The sequence below is a fragment of the Pelophylax lessonae genome (genome assembly GCF_965119305.1).
Source record: "Pelophylax lessonae genome assembly, chromosome: 13".
Lineage (NCBI taxonomy): Eukaryota > Metazoa > Chordata > Amphibia > Anura > Ranidae > Pelophylax > Pelophylax lessonae.
Genome location: NC_138780.1, coordinates 149,612,954 through 149,633,492, shown reverse-complemented (window position 1 = coordinate 149,633,492; position 20,539 = coordinate 149,612,954). Strand labels below are relative to the sequence as shown.

Sequence of the window (20,539 nt, the reverse complement as noted above, 5' to 3'; positions counted from 1 at the left end):
ACTGTGCTGGATGTCGTTTCAATTACCCTCTTGTACTTTGTCGAAATGATTACACCATAGATTATCTGGCTTTGTATTTAATACCTACTTTCTTTAAAGAAAAAAAAAAAAAACAATTAAAACAGAAATTCCTCTCTTTTAAAAACCAAATTCTATTATAAGACTGGCTAACGTCATGCAGATATCGCACTGAGAATTACCAGACTGGCAAAACCAACCACTCAGTAAGTTTATACATAAAGCAAATAGAAAGTAAAGGATTTTTTCTCTTAAGTTAAGCAACGTTTAACTATCACAATTCTTTGAATTCTTGTCACATGGCCTAAAAAAACAAAAAAAAAAAAAAAAAAAAGTTTTCTGCAGAAAAAGAAACCCAGAATTGTGACAGCAGAAAAAAGAAAAAATTGGTCTATCAAGTTTGTTCTTTACGTTTTTTTATTACCTTAAGGGTGAGTTCACCTATATATTACCTTTGTACAAAATATCTATGCATTCCAGCTCCTCTAGAATATGAAAAAGCAGTTCTCAAGTTAAAAAAAAAAACGATTTTTGTACTTACCGTAAAATCCATTTCTCTGAGTTCATCGACGGGCACATTGCTCCATAAATCATAACTACTGGGTTATATTGCCTGCTCCAGGAGTAGGACTAGGCAGAACAAAATACACCTGGCTACGCCCATGGGCCGTCCTCAGCTTGGTATATGACCCCTATCTGCTTTGCCATTACCCCCTCCTAGCCACTGCATTCTGTACATTACATATCCCAGACCCCTGCATTCTATAAATTACCCATTTCTGACCTCTGCACTCTGTATATTAAACACTCCTGATCCCTGCACTATGTACGTACCCCTGACTCCTGCAAACTCTACAGTACATACTCCTAAAACTACACTGTGTAAGTTACATAGTCCTGACTCCTGCACTCTGTACATTACATAGTCCTGACCCCTGCACTCTGTACATTACATAGTCCTGACACCCGCATTTTGTAAACTTTATACATACACCTGATACCTACTCCTCCACTATCAGTGCAGTTTTGCCACATCCTTATTTCTCCAAGGCACACATTCCACCCTGCCTCCTTTTTCCCTACTTGCTGCCTGCCAGCTAGGGGGGGCGGTGGTCAGGCTCAGGCCCCAGGCCGGCCAGATGGGGGGGCCCTGTCAAGTAGGCTGTATGAGGCCCCATGATTTCTAACAACTGCCCTGCCTGTATCCTGTCCACAGCCTCTGACCATCTCCTGTACCATGTTCACAGCCTCTGACCAACTCCTGCATCATGTCCGCAGCCTTTGACCAACTCTTGTATCATGTCCGCAGCCTCTGACCACCTCCTGTATCATGTCCGCAGCCTCTGACCACCTCCTGTATCATGTCCACAGCCTCTGACCACCTCCTGTATCATGTCCACAGCCTCTGACCACCACCTGTATCATGTCCACAGCCTCTAACCATCTCTTGTATCATGTCCGTAATCTCAGACTCTGACCATCTCTTGTCTTTTATCATGTCTGCAGACTCTGAGGGGGTGTCTGGAGAGGAGTCAAGAGTGGGAGAGGAGTCAAGAGTGGGAGCAAAGTGGGGGTGGGGATCACAGGAGAATTCAGACATATGTGGACTGTGGAGAGGAGAGTATAGGATAAAACCAGAGCATGGTGCACCTAGGAGGAGGTCAGTGACAGTGCTGCCAGGCCAGTCTCAGGAGAAACTGATGCAAGGGGGAGTGAATACAATAATGTAAGAGGGCACTGATATAAAGGTTCCCCCTTATATCAGGAGCCCCCCCCCCCCCCCTTTACATCAGTCTGCAGGATTCCCCCTGCAAGGGGGAACTTTGTGGACGCTGATGTAAAGCGCAAAGGGAAATGCTGCAGACTGATGTAAGTGGGAAATCTGATGTAAAGGGGAACGCAGTGGACTCTGATTCCCCCCCCCCCCTTAAATTAGTTCCCCTTTAGATCATGGTCTACAGAATTCCCTTTTATGTCAGAGTTCCCTTGCACTGTAAGGGGGAATCCTGCATACTCTGATGTAAGGAGGAACTCTTTGCTGGCTGGGTATATTAACCTGACCTTTGTGTAAATGGAGTAATATGGCTTTTGTTTAACTTAAACACATTGATAATAGAACTATCTGCAAGATTATAGTTTCAATATTGATATTTGCACTGTTTAGCACAGAATACGGGCATTTTAGGTACTTTTGGGAGGGAATCTTGGGTGAGTTCCCACACTTTTTTCATAGGACTTGACCTATGACATAATGTAATCTAACACTAGATTATAGCAAAAAAAAAGAAAGTGGCTTTACAACCACTTTAGGTACCCAAAAAAATACTTTAAAAACAAGGAAGTATAGATACCAGCTGCAGCAGCCAGGTCATTTTGCTACATCAAGTTAATAAATGAAAGTCGACACCTGATTGGGAGTTTTTGCACTTTGAAAGAAAACTTAGATTTATGAACAATAGCCTCAATTCACAAAGATAACATCAAGATAAGGATCTTTACTTGATGACAGTTACTTTCACCTGTGTCTAATAAGACATTAAAATTACAGGTAATTGTCTGAAAGTAAAAATGCTTACCCTTATGTAAAGCTTTATGAATTGCCTTTTGTGTAATGAAGAAATTTGAAACATAAATAAATGGTAGTTTGTTAGCTATGGTTACAGACAGATGACATACTGTTGTGTTCCTTGTAGGATCTGCTCTGTTCTTCGAGTACTGTAAGAACTGGGCCACATAGGTCATGATGGATTTTTCATCAGGATTCGAAACGTTTACATCTGTAAAACAATAAGAACTCATCAAACAGGCTGCGCGCATATTTATTATGCCCGTGAAAGGGAGGGGGGGGGGGTTGCTATAGGTTGAAGACAGTGTTGATTTGGGGGTCAAATTTAGATTTAGTCATCGTCCTTTGAAATGGCATTTTAGTTTGAGTTGCATTTTAGACATCTGAACCATTTTAGTTTTAGTTGTATTTTAGTCAAATAAAGTCTCCAGTACATTTTAGTCAACTAAAATCTCATAAGCTAAGTTAATTTGAAATGCATTATTTATGCATTTTTCTAGAATTTCCAAACTCATGTACTCCTTTTGTAAAAATCTCACAACATGGAGTAGGGATGGAGAAGTAAATGGGAGTGAGGGATTGCACAGGGCAGAGAACTGAACTGGTCTGGGGACACTGGTATTTTACACATATGCAAGTAGGAAAGGTAGGCACTGCCCTATATACGAACAATCCAAAAATTGATTGATATACAAAACAGATTGTAAGACACATGACGTTTAAATATAGAAAGTCCGTATATGCAATAGTAGAATGCCAAACACCATGCTACTCAAAAAAGTCTGAAAAGCGCCCAAACCTTCTATTAAAAAGAACTATTTTAATAGACACGCTGATTGGCAATATACTATTGCATATATGGACTTTTTATATTTACACGTCACGTATTTCGCATCCGTTTTGCATACTAATCAGTTTTTGGTTTTTAGTTTTTTTGGTGTATAGGGCAGCACATACTTTTCATACTTCTATATTACAAAATATTTTCCTTGCACTTAAAGGGCCAGAAGCCTTGGTTAATAACAGTGGTTTATTGGTTTATGGGTTGGCGCCCTTCAAATTTATTGCATCATGGCATTTGGCTTTGCTTGCTGGGAGGGGAAAGACTCACCACGTGATTTGCAGGGCATTTTTCCAGAACTCCCAGGCAGCAGGCAGACAGAGGAGAGCCTGCGTCTCTCAGCCAATATAGCTTGCCAGGAGGATGGGGCTTTAACAAACAGGCGTAGCTCCAAAGAAAGCGGAAGTTCAGGACAAGTGGGTAAACGTCCCTCCCTCAAATTTTCATTCCGTTTTCGTTTGTTGACAAAAATTTGGAATTAATTTTCGTCATAGTTTTCCTCAAAACAGAAATTTATTTTCATTTAATTTTTGTCACTGAAAACATGCCGCTGATGAAAATTATGAATAAAATTTTCTGTTATACGAAATTAACACTGGTTGAACACTTTTCATTTTTTTCTGAAAAGGTGAACTTACACTTTAAATTATCTTCCTTTTTAAATGTCCAGGCATTATTTTACCTTCTGGTTCAAGGAGTCTTGGAATTTTTAACTCTTCTTCTGCAATTCTGAACGCCTCTCGCAGTTTCTCCTCGTTCGATTTGACCTGAAATTTCTCTATATCAATCAGGTCTGGTCTCAAGGAGTGAATGATTGCTAGGAAAGCCTGCCCATTTCTCCAGCTGGATTTGAAATCTTTCACATTGACAGATCCCACCCTGAAATAGAGAAGGCGAGGATTAGAAAATGTATTAAGATAAGATCAGTATTCTGAATAATGGTCAGTCAATTCAAAACTGTATTTTTATAAATCAATATTGAATGCATGACCGAGGATTTTAAGGCAGTTGTCAGATTTCTGCACCTGCATTAAAAGGGCTACACACTCTGTTAGGGTCTATTAACCGACCAATCTATTAACCTTCTATGATGAGGGGAGTTGCCATCTAGATAAAGGAAGGGCTGTGGATGTGGTGTATCTGGACTTTGGAAAGGCATTTGACACCGTTCCCCACAAACGCTTACTGTACAAACTAAGGTACGTAGGTATTGACCATAGGGTCAATGAAGATAGAGAGTTGGCTCCAGGGGCGAGTCCAGAGGGTGGTGATAAATGGGGAGTACTCGGGTTGGGCAGATGTGGAAAGTGGGGTCCCCCAAGGATTTGTCCTTGGACCAATCCTGTTTAATTAATACATAAGCGACCTAGAGGAGGGGATATCCAGCACAATCTCGGTATTTGCAGATGATACTAAGCTAAGCAGGCCAATATCTTCTATGCAGGATGTGGTAACCTTACAAGCAGACCTGAACAAAATAATGGGGTGTGCAACTACATGGCAGATGAGGTTTAATGATGAAAAATGTAAGGTAATGCACTTGGGTGTCAGAAATACGAACGCAAGTTACTCGCTAGGGGGGGAAGCTCTGGGTGAATCTAAGATGGAAAAGGACCTGGGGGTCCTAGGGGACAACAGACTTAGCAGTGACATGCAATGCCAAGCCGCTGCAAGCAAAGCCAACGAAATACTGGCATGTTTAAAAAAAGGGGATTCACTCCAGAAATAAAGAGATTATTCTCCCACTCTACAAAACTCTGATCTGGCAACATGTTGAATATGCCGTCCAGTTCTGGGCACCGGGCCTCAGGAAGGATGTGCTAGAACTGGAGAGAGTCCAGAGAAGGGCAACAAAGATAATTAGGGGAATGGAGGACATCGGCTATGAGGAAAGACTACAAGCATTGAACTTAATGTCTCTGGAGAAGAGACGATTGAGGGGGGGATATGATATCAATGTACAAATATTGTACTGGTGATCCTAGCATAAGGAACAAACTTTTCAGAGTAAGGGAATTCAATAAGACACGGGGCCTCTCACCAAAACTAAAAGAAAAACAGTTTAACCTTAAACTTTGTAAGGGGTTCTTTTCTGTCAGAGAAGTAAGGATGTGGAATTCTCTTCCACAAGTGGTGTGAAAAGTCCCATAAGATTAAAAGAGAAATATTTTTCTTGCAAGGAAAAAAACGCAGGAAAAACATATCAGTTTGAAAGGGCCCTTAAAGTTCATACACACAATAAGAAAATCAGAAGTAAAATTTCTTCCGAGCGATCTGCTGATTATCGGATTGTTAGTACAGTGCTTTTGACAACCGATTACGAATTTTCGTATGACAAAAGCTGAATGTGCAGGCTATACAATTTTTATTGTACGCAACATCTGATTTTTGTTTAACTAGTACAGTTTTCGTACGAAAAAATCCTAAGAGCAAGACTACGCATGCCTGAAAACGAAAAAATACATACAAAACAATTCAACACATGACATCCCTTCTGAAGTTGAATTCTGTCGTACGAGAATTTTCGGATGAAAGTCACCTCGACTTTCCATACGAGACTAGCATGCAACAAAAACGGATGAAAATTTGTCCGATAATCTGATCGTGCGTACGAGGCTTTAAACTTGTTAACATGACTATTTACAGAACAGCCTATGGCGGTTGGATCTCGCCACTGATGTTGTTGATAAACTGGAGATACCCAATGGGTGATTCAATCAACTTTCTTGGACTCACTCTTTAAAGCCCATCTCGAGGCAATTAAAAAAAAAAAAAATAGCCCTTACAATGGGGCTGTGCCTGCATTTGCTCCTTATGTGCATGATGGCGCAGGGCAGAATAGCTAAGAACATTGGAGGTTCAACTGAACATTTCCAGCACATTCAATCAAAAATCTGACAAACTTTGATGCTATGGATTGGATACGCATTTGTGGTCATTGGAACCCCATACAGCAGGGATCTCCAATCTTTCCAAAAGGCCAGATTACTGTCTTTCAGATCTTACGGGGGCCAGGCTGTGGACAGTGGGGACAGAAAATGACCCAGTGTTCATTGCATTAACCAATGCCCAATTATTGGCATTAGTTGGAGGAATAGTGCCCTATTGTTGGTATCAGTGGGAGGAAGAGTACCCCATCATTGGAGTCTGTGAGGAAAAGTGCTTTGTATCGGTGAGAGAAATAGTGCCCCAAGAGCTGGATGAAGACAAGCAAAGGGCCGCATCCAGCACTTGGGCTGCAGTTTGGAGAACACTACCATATAGCATGAAAAATTGCTCACAGTGCTCCAAGCATTTTTATGTCTTTGAGCATGGGAAACGAGGCTTTACAATCCTTTCAAACACTCCAGCAGCATAATATCACTGTAATGCTTCGCCTGATGCAGCCTTTAGAGCTCTGAAGAAGGGGCATGGTCCCCAAAACGGGGTTCACCGTCGTACATGGTCAGACGCTATTGACTTACGGAGATGTGATTTGATATGCATGTCTCTTAATATGCTTGTGAGTACGCAATTGTCTTTTTGATCTAACATACATTTAATGGCGGTAATGCACTAGGTGTTTGCACCCTACTGTGTGTTTTTGCAGTTCTTTACAATCCTATATTAGCTATTTTGCCAAACTGATTCTTAGGTACACAGTTATTCAAAGTAATACACACTATAAAGAGGAGGTAATAAACATACAAGGCATAGATAACACTTGTTAATATTCCACACATACCGTGCACACTGCTCCTGAGCCCAGTGTAACAGAACTTTCTGTGCAGATATCTTCCATCTAGATCTGGCACTCCGTTTGGGGGATGGGCTTGCAGTAGGTGAAACGTCTTTCTTAATGTCACATTTAACCGGTTGCAAGTCATCAGGAGCAGCTAAAATGCTTGCCAGGCCTTCAATCTATTATAATGTCACAAAAAAAATACAAAAAAGTGTCAAAAACTAAGACAAAAAAGATATTTGATGGAACAAAAAACATTTTATTTTAATGAATACGCAAGAGCATGTTAAAAATGTAACTCCAGTTTTACAACCACTTACATGAAAATGTAAAATGATTTGCCAAATGAGGCCAAGCACAATAGAAGGCTTCCCACTAATGATGTCCTCAACATGAATATTTATGAGCTTGATCTACAATGAAAATATGGAATGATTAGTCTGGGGTGAATTTCTAACGAGGAAAGTAAAAAATGAATCGTTTTGGCCTAAACAAGTGGAATTACTCACTGATCGCTTTCCTAAAAAGGTCAGAGCTGATTCAATATTACTTCTTGACTGAAAGAGGTTTTTGCCTTTTTCACGGGGCTGTTGAAAAAAAAAGAAAGAAAGCTATTCGTTATTTAGAAACCTTCATGCTCAATTGAAATCTCACATCTTTAAATCTCTTTATAACCCTGAACCCCAACATATTATAACTTTTGACTGACCTTTGTGCTTAGACTTATCCTTGTTTTGTTTTTGTTTTTTTGTTTTTTTAACTGCTGGATCCTGCCTCATACTGCAGTGCTCTATGTTGGCATAGCTGAGTAACAGCCACACCCCTCATCACCAGCATTTTCACACAGAACTATACTTCAGAGCAAAAGAGGGTTGTGTGCTTACCCATTTCTGCAACCAAGTGCAGATTTCTGAGAGCGCTCTGCCTAACTCCAAAGAGAGAGCTCAACTGTCATATTTACACATTCTGCACTCGCTATGTTTTTTTAAATAAGAATCTATGCTAAAAAAAAAAAAAAAAAAAAAAGTGTCAGCTAGTAATTTCCTTTCACCGATCTTTAACCTCCCTAGCGGTATGATTCTGTCAGGAATTCTGTACCAAAAGCGGTACAATTCTTTCCATGGAAATTTGGCGTTATGTATTATAGGCCTACAATTCTTAGTAATTACTGACTTAAAACTTACCAAAACAAGACTCTAGTAGACATCCCAGATGTAATGAATGAAATGTAATGAAATGTAATGAAACACAAACACATGAATTATAATCCAATCAATAATAGAATTTTATTCAAGAAGGCAATGAAAAATAATGAAATTTGTCAAAGAAATTCAATACACATCCTGAGTGTGAAAAAGTTTGAAGCAGGGCACTAGACAAAGTCCAACATTGCAATCTGGGCAATAGTACCTTGTTTCCTTTCGGACTTTTCTTCCATTGCCATCCTTTTTAGAACAGCAGACGACGCACAGCCTGGTAGGCGCCAACTTTTTTGGGGTGGGCGGTACAAAGTCCACAAAATGACGGCCTGTCAGGCGCTCTGGATTGCCAACATCAACAGCACGTCGTCCGGGTCTGTTAGCAGATTCTGATGATGGTGTCGGGTGGTTGATGAAAATCAGCTCAGCCACCTTCCAGATAAAGTCCGAATGAACGAGGGGTATGGCAGTGTTGGCTTTGTAAAGAATATAGGCGTTCCAGAGGCACTGTTCAAGGAGATGCCTAAAAATCTTTTTGTAGTATTTTTTTTGTTGCTTCCGCATCGCCGGGCAAAAGGTCATTGCCTGATCGGCTCGATCGACACCTCCCATCGTGTGATTGTAGTCGATCACGACTTGCGGCTTCTGCATATCTGTTCCATGTTTTGTGCGGACCATGGCAGTGGTGGTGTTGTGCACGGTGCTCATGAGACACACGTCCTTTTTGTCTCGCCACCGCATTGCCATCATTTTACCCTTTTGAAAGGCAACCATCTCTCCTTTTTTTAGCTTTTTCTTGCTAAACATTGATGGCATGTCCCGCCGGTTTGGCCTAACAGTACCATACCCATCTGTTTTGTTTCGGAGCAAAACTTCATAAAGTTCCGGAGATGTATAAAAATTATCTGTTGTAACGCAATATCCCTGGTTCAAAAGGGGGTCCAGCAGTGAAAGGACAGAGGATGTGGCCATCCCATAGCCGCTGTACTTGGGATCGAACTTTGTACCTTTCCCGGTGTAAATTACAGCATTCCATATATATCCTGTGGACGACTCACAGAGCATGTAAAATTTGATCCCGAACCGCGCTCTTTTAGATGCAATATATTAGATCCAGCTCAGGCGTCCCTTGTAGGCCATGAGACTTTCGTCCACACAAACATCCCTGTCTGGCACATAGGTCCGCTGAAAGTTGGTGACAATCATTTGGCACACCTCCAAGATTTTCTTGAGTTTGGGCGCAGGATGCGTGGCCTCATCAAACTCCTCGTTGTTGGCAAAATGCAAATTTTTCATAATCAGAGAAAATCGGTACTTGGACATCACTGTGCCAAAAAATGGAGTGGACAGCATCTTATTCGTGGTCCAATACCATTTTTGGAGCGGTTTCCCCACCACCCCCTGAAGGATGATGAGTCCTAGAAACTTCCAGATGTCCTCGCTACTGACCGGTTCCCATTTTCTGTAACGGGAAAATTTGGCGCGCAGCGTAGCGGACTGCTGCTCATGGTAGCGATTGGTTTCAGCGACTATTTTTAGAATTACCTCCTCCGTTAGAAATAACTTGAGGTAAGCCAGGGGGTTGTCTCTCTCCACGTCAACCTTCATCCCCGGAGATCCAGTGAAAGGGAATCTCGGGGGCGCTGCCTGGTCCGCGTCGCTGTCTAAAGGGCACCAAGTGCGCACATCACTTAGGTCAGGTGCGGGATCATCGGCGTCACTTTCGGGATCAGTGTCAGTGTCAGAGTCAGATGATAAATCTCCGCACGACTCACTGTCACTCTGCGAGCAGCTCCGTGTCGCTGCCGCTGTCGCAGTCGCTCATCTCATCCAAAAGCGCATATGCGGGACAGCGCTTTTTTGATGCCATTTTCCAATTATTTTTATTCACGCAAACGACAATGGCAAGGGGGCACTGAGAGGGCACTGTGTCTTTTACCACTTTTACCAAAGTGATACAGTGTAATCCTCTCAGATTACACTGTATCACCTCCCTTTTATATGTTAGTGTTTTGTGTTACTTTGAAATTTCCTCCCAGTTCCGCTCCCATGCAGCATTGCTGCTGCAGGGAACGGAACTAGGAAGTCCTCCTACCGATAGACGAGAGGGGAGATCTCGGCTGGCGGTCACAGCAATGAGAGCTCATCGCTGGATCGCCAGGATAAGGTAAGAGACACTCCGCTGCGCTGCCTGCATAGCTCTGCCCGTTCACTAGCGTGGTTAACCTGTAAATGCATTTAACTTCTGTTATCCCCAAAAAGGCCATGCCATTCTTGTTCAGCCATCACGGTCTGGACCTAGTTCTTGGACTAAGAGGCTGGCCCATGGATGACATGATAATTAACACCCTACCATTTTCGTATCATAACAGGAGTATTAATGTTATGTGCTGTGTATATATTTTTCCACACAGATCAGCCCCTACTGCTGCCTCTTGATTTAAACAGTCTTACATATATACCCAAAAAAGCAGCGCTCGCAAAGTGAATAAATTGTAAATCAAATCAATTCATTTCATATTATAATGCTAAATATGTGCATAAAGTGCTTAGTGTAAAAATTATATTGGTCCAATAAAGTGCAACAAAAGCTGAATACTGCATAAATTACAAAAAATTGCAATATACCCTGAAAGGTGCTAAGGTACCAAAAAATATATATATATATTCAGAGTCCCAAAAGGTTTTTCTGTGATAAAATGTATATATATAAAATTAAGAAAAATAAATCAAATCAATTCAATTCATATTTATAATGCTGAACATATAAAGTGCTTGGTGCAAAAATGAATTCTATATTTTTAATATTTTTTTTTTGCACCAAGCACTTTATATGTTCAGCATTATAAATATGAATATGAATTATAAATATGAATTGATTTGATTAAGAATTAAAATTAAGAAAAATAAATCAAATCAATTCAATTCATATTTATAATTCATATTCATAATGCTGAACATATAAAGTGCTTGGTGCAAAAAAAAAAATATAAAAAATATAGAATTCCTTTTTGCACCAAGCACTTTATATGTTCGGCATTATAAATATGAATTGAATTGATTTGATTTATTTTTCTTAATTTTATATATATATACATTTTATCACAGAAAAACCTTTTGGGACTCTGAATATATATATTTTTTGGTACATTACAGGGTATATTGTGATTTTTTGTAATTTATGCAGTATTCAGCGTTTGTTGCACTTTATTGGACCAATAGAATTTTTACACCAAGCACTTTATGCACATATTTAGCATTATAATATGAAATGAATTGATTTACAATTTATTCACTTTGCGAGCGCTGCTTTTTTGGGTATATATTTAGGTTTCTAAGTTTTTACTTAGTGGGCAGCAGCTGCATCACATTCTTTACACATTTTAAAATTCCTAAGCGCGGGTTTAAAATAATTATTACTTACACAGTCTTACACTTGCACAAAGCCCCGGTTCACATTAGTGCAATGACGACAGACGTGATTTGGAGCGTACTGCTCTGAAAATTACATGCGATGTCTGTGCGATGCAAATTCAGCCATACAGATTGTATGGCTGACTTTGCATCGCATTCGAACACAACGTGCACAGGACCCTTTTTTGGGTCCGCAGCAGAATCGGATCGCATGGTGGTCCACACCTATGCGATCTGATTCATGTCCGAACTGACAGTTCCACTTGCGATATGCAAACTGATCTGGGGGTTTCATTAACTTCTTATGGACACCCCCAGCGATTCGCATATGGCAGTGTGAACTGCCTGCGATTTGAATGTGACGCGGGAACCCGCATTGCATATATGTGAACCGGCACAAAGTGAAGAATGCTTCTTCCAGGTTGCAGCAGACTAATCACAATATTCTCCCTCTCTGATCCTCTATACATAGCCCTTTGCCTAGAACCAAAATACTGCTTTTTAAAATAAAATGCAGATTTCCTTGTTAGATTAAACAGTTTCTGTATATTATGATGTGTCAATGTACTAAGGCAAACAGGCTTATTCACATACAAATTGGTGCGTTTTAAAGAAGTATTAAACTCAAAAGCAAACACTATATAGCAGCTTACTAATTATTTGATGTGCATTAGTCTTCTTTTTAGGCTTTCTTCCTTATATTTTCATCTGGGGATCTGGTCAGTAAGTTTTTGGGTTTTTTTCACTTTCAAAAGAACAAGCTCTCCAGCAGAATGTATCAGTTTACAGAGATGGGGCAAACTGTTTAACACTGGCAGCAGTGCTTACAATGATCAGCTTTTATTTACATAAACCTCTACCCCAAAAGGAGAAAAAAATGCTTACTATAACTGATTAAAGTATTAGCTGGAGTTTGGCTTCAATTTGTTGGGGTAATTAAATCTGCTAGTACATCTAACAGTCCCTTTCCCCCATACTAATAATGCTGATGCCTGTTGTGTCCCTTGTGCGCCTTCATCCAGAGTGGAGGCACTCTAATACAGGAAGTTTCTTACTAGCCAGATCACAAGGTGAAAACAGAGGGGGAAAAAAGTTTAGGAAAAGAAAAACGGATACAGCCACCACAACTAATGATTGGTAAGTTTTAAAATATTACATTTTTGGGTTTGGGTCTAATACTGCTTTAAGGTGTCCATAGGCAATACAGCTCTCTCAATTTAGACTTTTTGTGGGTAGTTTAAATGATTTGATGCCTATGAGGAACATGTAGCTACCACCCACTGAGACTCATTAGGGTATACTGAAACTGGTTAGGCTAGAAAACCTTGTCCAATCACTATCAAGCAGGCACTTAAGGTGGATATAGCAACCAATCAGATCATGCCTTTATGTCCAATCACCTCTGCTGTCTATGGCTACCCCAACTGTATAAATGAAGGACTGCCCAAAGCAATATGACTTGCCTAAAAGCAAACAATTTAAAGCCTGCAATAGAAAAAGACATGCAGAATACCATTTTGAATCCGATCGGTTGCAAAGAGGCAACAGACTGATTAAGGCGATTCATACTTCGAACATTTTTATAATACCATGCGTTTTTACATTATCCAGAAAATAATGGATTACCAAGACTTCGCCAGACAGAACTTCAAGTAAGTTCAACAGGATGTGTCCATTTTGGATATCGGCAAACAGATCCTTTACAACGGATTGATGTGGATGCTGCAAAACAAGATATTAATGTTTAAACAGTAATCTCCAGACAGAAAATAATTCTCAAAATCATGACAGCAGTGCTGTGATCAAACCAATAGGGAATAATCTTGCAAGAAAAGTACAAAGGAATACTTGCTAAAAGCTTTTAGATTCATGTTATAGTCTTCGGACTTTCATTTACAAACCAAGAATAAAAGGTGCATGTGTGTGTATAAAGCGTAAGGGTCAAGTTTTCCTAGGCACATGCCCCCCAGCCCCTAGTCATTCTGTGCCCCACCTGAATTGATGGAGGTATAAGTACAGATCATGAATGGGGTGAGCGCCATGTGTCAATGGTAGTCACAGGACCTGACTGAGGCAGTTTTTTTGGTAAGGCTTGGCAGCACCAAAGAAGACCTTGAAGGTTGGAATAAATGTAGGTATTTTAGTATGTGGCCACATTGAGGGGGTGGGGGTATCTTTATAATTTTTTTTAGTTGAAAAAGTCAGTTGCCAAAACAATCAATGTACAAGGATCAAAAAGGAAGCAAGCATCCATGGGTACAAGGTAAAAATTTCAGTAAATACAATTCAACAACTTGAAGAAGGCAATGAATACGCAATTTTGATCAGGTGATGTGCCCCCCTACAACAGCCCTCTCCTTTGTCTCTGTTGTCAGAGGCAGCAGTGATTGCCATAGGCTCCTTCTGAGGCCAATAAAATCCTGTAGATGGTGCGGGGAGGCTGAGCCATGCATAGAGGCATACTGCCCAGATCAGGATCCAGCGCACAGGTGTGCCCTGTGAGCACAAAGAAGAGGAGGAGTGAAGAGTGCCAACAGGGGGCCCAAGAGGAGAGTGCCAGCAGGGGGCCCAAGAGGAGGTGGCTTGGGGCCACTCTGTGCAAAACCACTGCAAAAAAAAAAAAAAATGTAACCACTTCCAGCCCAATCCAATTCTGGCATTCCTCTTCTACATGCAAAAATCATTTTTCTTGCTAGAAAACTACTCGGAACCCCCAAAACAAAACATTATATATGTATATATTTTTTAGCAGAGACCATAAGGAATAAAATGGCGGTTGTTGCAATTTTTATGTCACAAGGTATTTGCGCAGCAATTTTTCAAACACAGTTATTTTGGGGAAAAAAAAAAAACACTTTCATGAATTGAAAGAAAACAAAACAAAAAAACACATATTTGTCCCAATTTTTAATAACGTGAAAGAGGATGTTACCCCGTATAAATATATATCCAACATGTCACGCTTTAAAAGTGTGCACACTCGTGGAATGGCGCCAAACTTCGGTACTTAAACGTCTCCATAGGGGACCCTTTAAAAAAATTCTCACAGGTTACCAGAGGAGGCTAGTGCTAGAATTATTGCTCTCGCTCTAACCTTCACAGCGATACCTCACATGTGGTTTTAAATGCGGTTTACATATGTGGGCGTGACCTACGAATGTGTTTGCTTCTGCGTGCAAGCGCCGAGGGGGTGGGGGCGCTTTGACAACTTTATTTTTTATTTTTAAACTTTCCCTTTAAATTAGTGGAGAGAGTTGGGGTCTATAGGTCTTCAAATCTCTCCTCTATGCTGTAAAGCCTAAGAAGAAAAAAAATCGATCTCAGGCTTTCCAGAAACATATGGCAGTGTTTAAATCTGCCGGAGGTGACATTATGGCATCAGTTCTGGCCTCCGAGAGTCACAGATGGCCACAGCTGCAAGCATCATTCAGATAACACCACTTAAAGTCCAGGACGCCATATGATGTCCACCTAAGGATAATTGGTTAAAGGACAAATGCTCTAAAAGTGAAGTTGAAATGAAGTGATGTGGATATTTATTTGAAAACCTAAGGATTTCAGATACCTAATATAAATTGTTACCTTTGATAACTGTGAATTTATCCAGTTCGAGAAGGTTCTCTTCTGTGTGCCTTCCTGTTCAGCTGTAAAACAGGGGTAAAGTGAAAATTAGAAAGAGCCATTCATTTGGAATCCTTTTACTGTAGACCCTCTAAATAAAAACTTGCATATCTAAATGTAATTAATAAACAGTGGGTGATCATATGCCAATTACCCAAGGCCATATCATACCCTAATCTTTGTAGCAGTTACAAATCTCTCAGATATTCTCTTGCCATTTGCAGCTAGCTTCAATGCTTGTCTATGGAGCTACAAACTGCCATTATTTTTATTTGTTTCACCATTATTAAACCATTGTGTGCACTTCAGAGAAGCTAAATTGGGTACAAGTAGTACAAAATAGGACATGTAAAGCACATTTTACCTTCTGTATATTATGTCAGTTTCCCTCCACCTGCCAGATCACCACCAGAGCCACCCCAGAAACAACTGTTGGCGTGGAGAGGACCAGTATGACCCTTCCATGTCCCACAAAGCAATATTCCATACTTATTTTTTTTGTAACATTCCATATTTAAAGTGTATGTACATTGGATAAAATTAGAAAAAAATAAGTAATCTTTCCAGTACATGCACATTTACCTTTGTTTTAGCGGTTTTAAAAAGCTGCAGGTACAGAAAATAAAAAGCTGTTGATCTGCCAACAATCTAGTGTGCTATTACCCTCCTACAAAAGAAGCTACTTGGACCCCCTCAATTAACCATATTATATGAACCAACATCCACAGTATAAGGGTTTAGAAAAGCATAGCATTGAACAGGACTTCTTTGGTACCAATAACTACTATATAAACCAACTATATCTCCTCCTGAAAACATATGTGGACATCTGGGAGGATATCTATTGGACAGAAATAGTTGGACTTACGACAACCACACAGGGTCTTTTCATGAATTCTATGGTGGCGGCTGCACCCTCGTTCAAAACAGTGAGGAACAGTCCAACCACCTGGGTTATCCATGGTGGGTTCTGTCACTTTGTTTCTTCACTCTCCTCCCCCATAAACTGTTTTGATGCCTAGGCAACAATATTACATGTGATTTTATTATAGTTGAAGACTATTCCAGACCCATATGCATTTGTAATCCTCTCCTGAAGTGAATCTTGCTCATGAAATGTATTGAGAAAACACTTTGAATGGTATTAAACTCATGAATAAGATTACATAATACAATGATACCTGAAAAAAAAAAAAATCAAACTTATGTGTGTAGCACCTACCACTAGTTAGGCTGCTAGGCTAAATTTAGTTTTTTGGCTTCAATGCAGTCACTGGTTGATTGTTTCTGCCTGGTCATGATTTCTCAAGCTGGGTGTTTGAGGTATCTCGCCTGCTTCAGAAGAAGCTTCCAGAATACAGGGCAGGGAGAGTCAAATGACCAGTATAAATATTTTATCATGCCTTAGCCCATTCCTGGAAATAGGTGTCCAGAAGGTGGTTGGGGAGGTGATAAAAGTTTGGGAGGCCTTGCCAGTGTATATTCTTTCCTCTCCAGGTAAGGTCCCAGTTCTCTTGGAGGCAGCTTTACTGAGTCAAGGATTGCAGTCTGGGCCTCAGCAGGAGTTGGGCTGATTGCCTAGAGAAGATTGCAAAGAGGAATTTTTCTAAAGCCTGGACCTCAGCAGGAGATAGGCTGGTGGCCCGGGGAACACCGGTAAAAGATCAGTGCTAGTGGCACTGCCAGAAGTCCTGGTCTGGAAAAGGATCGGTTCTCTCCCTCAGAGGATATCCTGGTGGATGTTTTGTGGTGTATGGTTCCTGGTACACAGAGTAGGACCTGGTTTGAGACTTTCATGTGCGACTGCAGTTATGAGTATTTAGTGTGAAGATTGTCCTCCCATTAATTGACATAATTTTGGAGTATCAGGTGACCCTAAACCCCCTAAATTCACAAAAAGACATCTCCTAGACCAGAGGTCTCCAAACCTCCTAAACAAATTTTCAGGCTTTAGTAAGGGCCAGACTGACCAGTGGGAGCATAAAATGCCAAAAAAATAGGGCCCCTATGTTGGTGTCAGTTGAAGGAACAATGCCCCAAAATTGGTGTCATTGGAAGCAATATTGTCCCATTATGGTATCCGTGGAAGGAAAATTGTCCCATCTATGGAATCAGTGAGAGTAATAGTGTTCTGTGGTTTATATCAATGGGAGGAATTATGTCTCTATGTTGGTTTCAGTGGGAGCAACAGTACCCCAAGGGCCAGATAAAGGCAAGAAAAGAACCATATACGGCCTGTAGGCCCAAACTGCCCAAAGAGCCTGTATTGTCGGTGTGCTTGTGATGGGCAGCTTCTGTACTAGCAAGGGAGACCTGGGGATACTCTCAGCAGCCCTTCGTGGGTATGCATGAATGGTCTTCAACCACCAATTATCAATTGTTAGATGTGATTTTATTATGTAATTGCAATTCCATGCTGTACAAAAGTTTAAGATTTGGTTGGATTTCTGTAGGTATTTGCTACCCAAAATGACCCTGCTACAAACTTCTTGTTCGGGCTGACAACACAGTACCTTTCCTGCATTGAAATCTCAAGCAGTGTTGCCAGTCCTACCTGCCTGTCTGTCCCTCTCCACCTACACACATTGAAATATTTCCCCGCAAAACAATTCTGCTACCTCAATTTCCAGGAGCCTGCCTACACATTGTTTGTAGGGAAAGGGCTCTTGGGAGATATAGTTCTAGGGGCATGCCTACATCTGCCTGGTGATGCCACAGGGAAAAATAAATAGGTTGAGTCCAACTATGCTAGAATGAGATCTAGAAAAGGTGATGGAGCTTTGGGGAAAATTTGGATAATACCTGGACATACACCTTAAGTTAAGGTGTAAGTATAGACATGTAGAGGAGCTGCCTAAGCCGGCAGCTTTTAGAAAATGGCAATAGAACTTGAAAATGAGGTTAAAAAAAAGTCAGTTGCACATAGCAATAAAATATTTTTATCTTTTCCATCCATGCACTAAAAATAAAAATGCACTAAAAGATCAGACTGGCTTCACATTAGCTTTTTCCTACTTTTAGAACTCTGCAGGGACACCATCTTATTTGAGCAATATCTGTAATTTCAGTTTTGCGTTGGTAAAATTCCTAGATCATATGTTCCACAAAATTCCTACTGTAACTTAATTTACAGAATACAAATACTTTTATGGATGCATCAGTTGTTCTAAGAAACCTATTATTATGTATTTTCTAAAACACAGCCAGATTTCAGTTTTAGAATCAGGAAAGAGTTAGAACCTCTGTCTACTTTTATTGCTGTGTGTACTTCTATTGCAGAAATTTCCCCCATGTGTCTTGGTGACAACTCCTGGAATACCAGACAGGTCATGAAGAGAATGGGGGTGACCAGGACAAGAAATCCAACAATAAAAAAACAGCCCAAACTGCTGAAGAGAATTTCCATCACTTCCCATTGTTCTGATTACTGTCACTGGAATAGGAAATGCAAGAGTTAATCTACCCAATGGGACATGCAGGCCAATTAAAAACTGAGTGATTCTAAACCTTCCCTTATCTACCCAAAACAAAAAGAAAGATTTTGGCTACAGTTGGGTTTTACAATACATGAAAAGTTTTTTTGTTAGTTTTTTTTACATTTAGGATAGTGTGGGGGGTTAGAGCCCCTGTCAGATTTCTATTGATGTTTTATGCCATATTGACCCTCACTACTGGTCCTGGTGAACACTGTCTGCAGTATAGAAAAAGATGGGAAATTCAACATTTTTAGGCTACTAGGAACAGAAGGTGAGGAGAAATCTTCCAGTAGGTAAACCTGTTTTGGTCACAACAGTCTAAGGACCAAATTACACTTACAGCAAGGACTGTCACTCTTCTGCAAAGTGATCTACGCTCAGAACGCTTTTCAGAGGTGTTCAACAGGTGGCAGGGAGGCCATATGTTGCCTCCTTCCCACCGGTTGTAATCCTGTAAATACTGTACTGCAACCGCATGCATTGCACACAGAAGCGGGGCAGTTGCATCTAGCGTGGCCCAATTCACTTGAATAGGTTGGGTTCAACAGGCTGTAGTATCTGCCAAACATGACAATCCCTACTGTGGCTACAAAGCTTAGGGGGAGCAGTTGAAGAGCGACACCACGCACCCCCCCCCCCAAACCAACCACAAATGTCAACAAGTCCTTAAAAGAGAAGTATGGCTTTACATTTTTTTCCAGTATTATATTTACCTAGGTGGATGCAGCAACAAAAACATGGGCTGTGGATGGGTGGGAAGCGGCAGGCTCAGTCTATCAGGGGATCGCTGGGACGCTGAGCCGGGTGTCAGTCCATGCAGCTGGTGGATCTCTACTTCCATTGTCGTGATGACGCGGTGCCTGGACTGACTTCTGTGATGACAGCAGAGAGCAGAATTCAGCCCACTTTCTGCTGAAAATGGGTCACAGGAGTGCAGAACGAACTGCACTCCTGTGATCCATAGGAGAAGTACAGCCAAACCAACTTTGGCTGTACATCTCCTTTAAGGGGGATATCCCCTCCCTTTGCAAGATCACTTCATTCCTGCTATGTCTCTGGGAAAGGCAATAAAAAAAAAAAAACTTAATTATATTCCTCAATAGCCACAAAAGGTATAAATGCTCTTTGTATGTGCCAAATAACTTTGCAACTTTGGTCTTGTAAAAGTAACAGTGACACCATCATGCTGTAGATTGCCTGTGCAGAGAGAAAAGTTGTAGGAGGGTACTAGATCCACCCACTACCTAGGCTACCTGCAGAAACCTATCGGAGGGGGGGGGGGGAGACATGATCAGTCATCCTGCACAAGGAGAGAGAGCAGCAGAGACCGGTCTTTATTCAAGGAATCTTCTTCATAGAGGCAAAGTATCACACTGGATTACTGCACAGATCTGGAAGAACTACACAAAGTACATCAAGGTTCAAGGAAGAACATACGGGGGCTCGTGTTGGTACATACGGGGGTCGTGCTGGTCCATACGGGGCTCGTGCTGGTACATACGGGGCTCGTGCTGGTACATACGGGGCTCGGGTTGGTACATACGGGGCTCGTGTTAGTACATACGGGGCTCGTGAGAGCCTGAGCCGCCACTCCCCGCCCATCCACAGCCCAGCGCTCCAGTGAGCTTTCTGAAGTTCACCTTTTACCCATCCCTACTCTATCCCAAATTTTTAACAGTTTTG

General features: G+C 41.0%; 1 protein-coding gene across 1 annotated transcript in view; it reads right to left on the bottom strand.

Annotated features, from left to right (window-relative positions):
* SYNE2 (spectrin repeat containing nuclear envelope protein 2) overlaps positions 1 to 20,539 on the bottom strand; it is a 550,589-nt gene that overhangs the window by 420,560 nt on the left and 109,490 nt on the right. The window contains exons 3-9 of the mRNA XM_082274971.1: positions 15,342 to 15,403; positions 13,386 to 13,481; positions 7,656 to 7,733; positions 7,467 to 7,559; positions 7,150 to 7,325; positions 4,108 to 4,304; positions 2,695 to 2,795 (exon numbers count right to left, since the gene is read on the bottom strand). Of these exons, the coding sequence (XP_082131097.1) occupies positions 2,695 to 2,795; positions 4,108 to 4,304; positions 7,150 to 7,325; positions 7,467 to 7,559; positions 7,656 to 7,733; positions 13,386 to 13,481; positions 15,342 to 15,403 (803 nt within the window). The remainder of the gene's footprint in view (positions 1 to 2,694; positions 2,796 to 4,107; positions 4,305 to 7,149; positions 7,326 to 7,466; positions 7,560 to 7,655; positions 7,734 to 13,385; positions 13,482 to 15,341; positions 15,404 to 20,539) is intronic.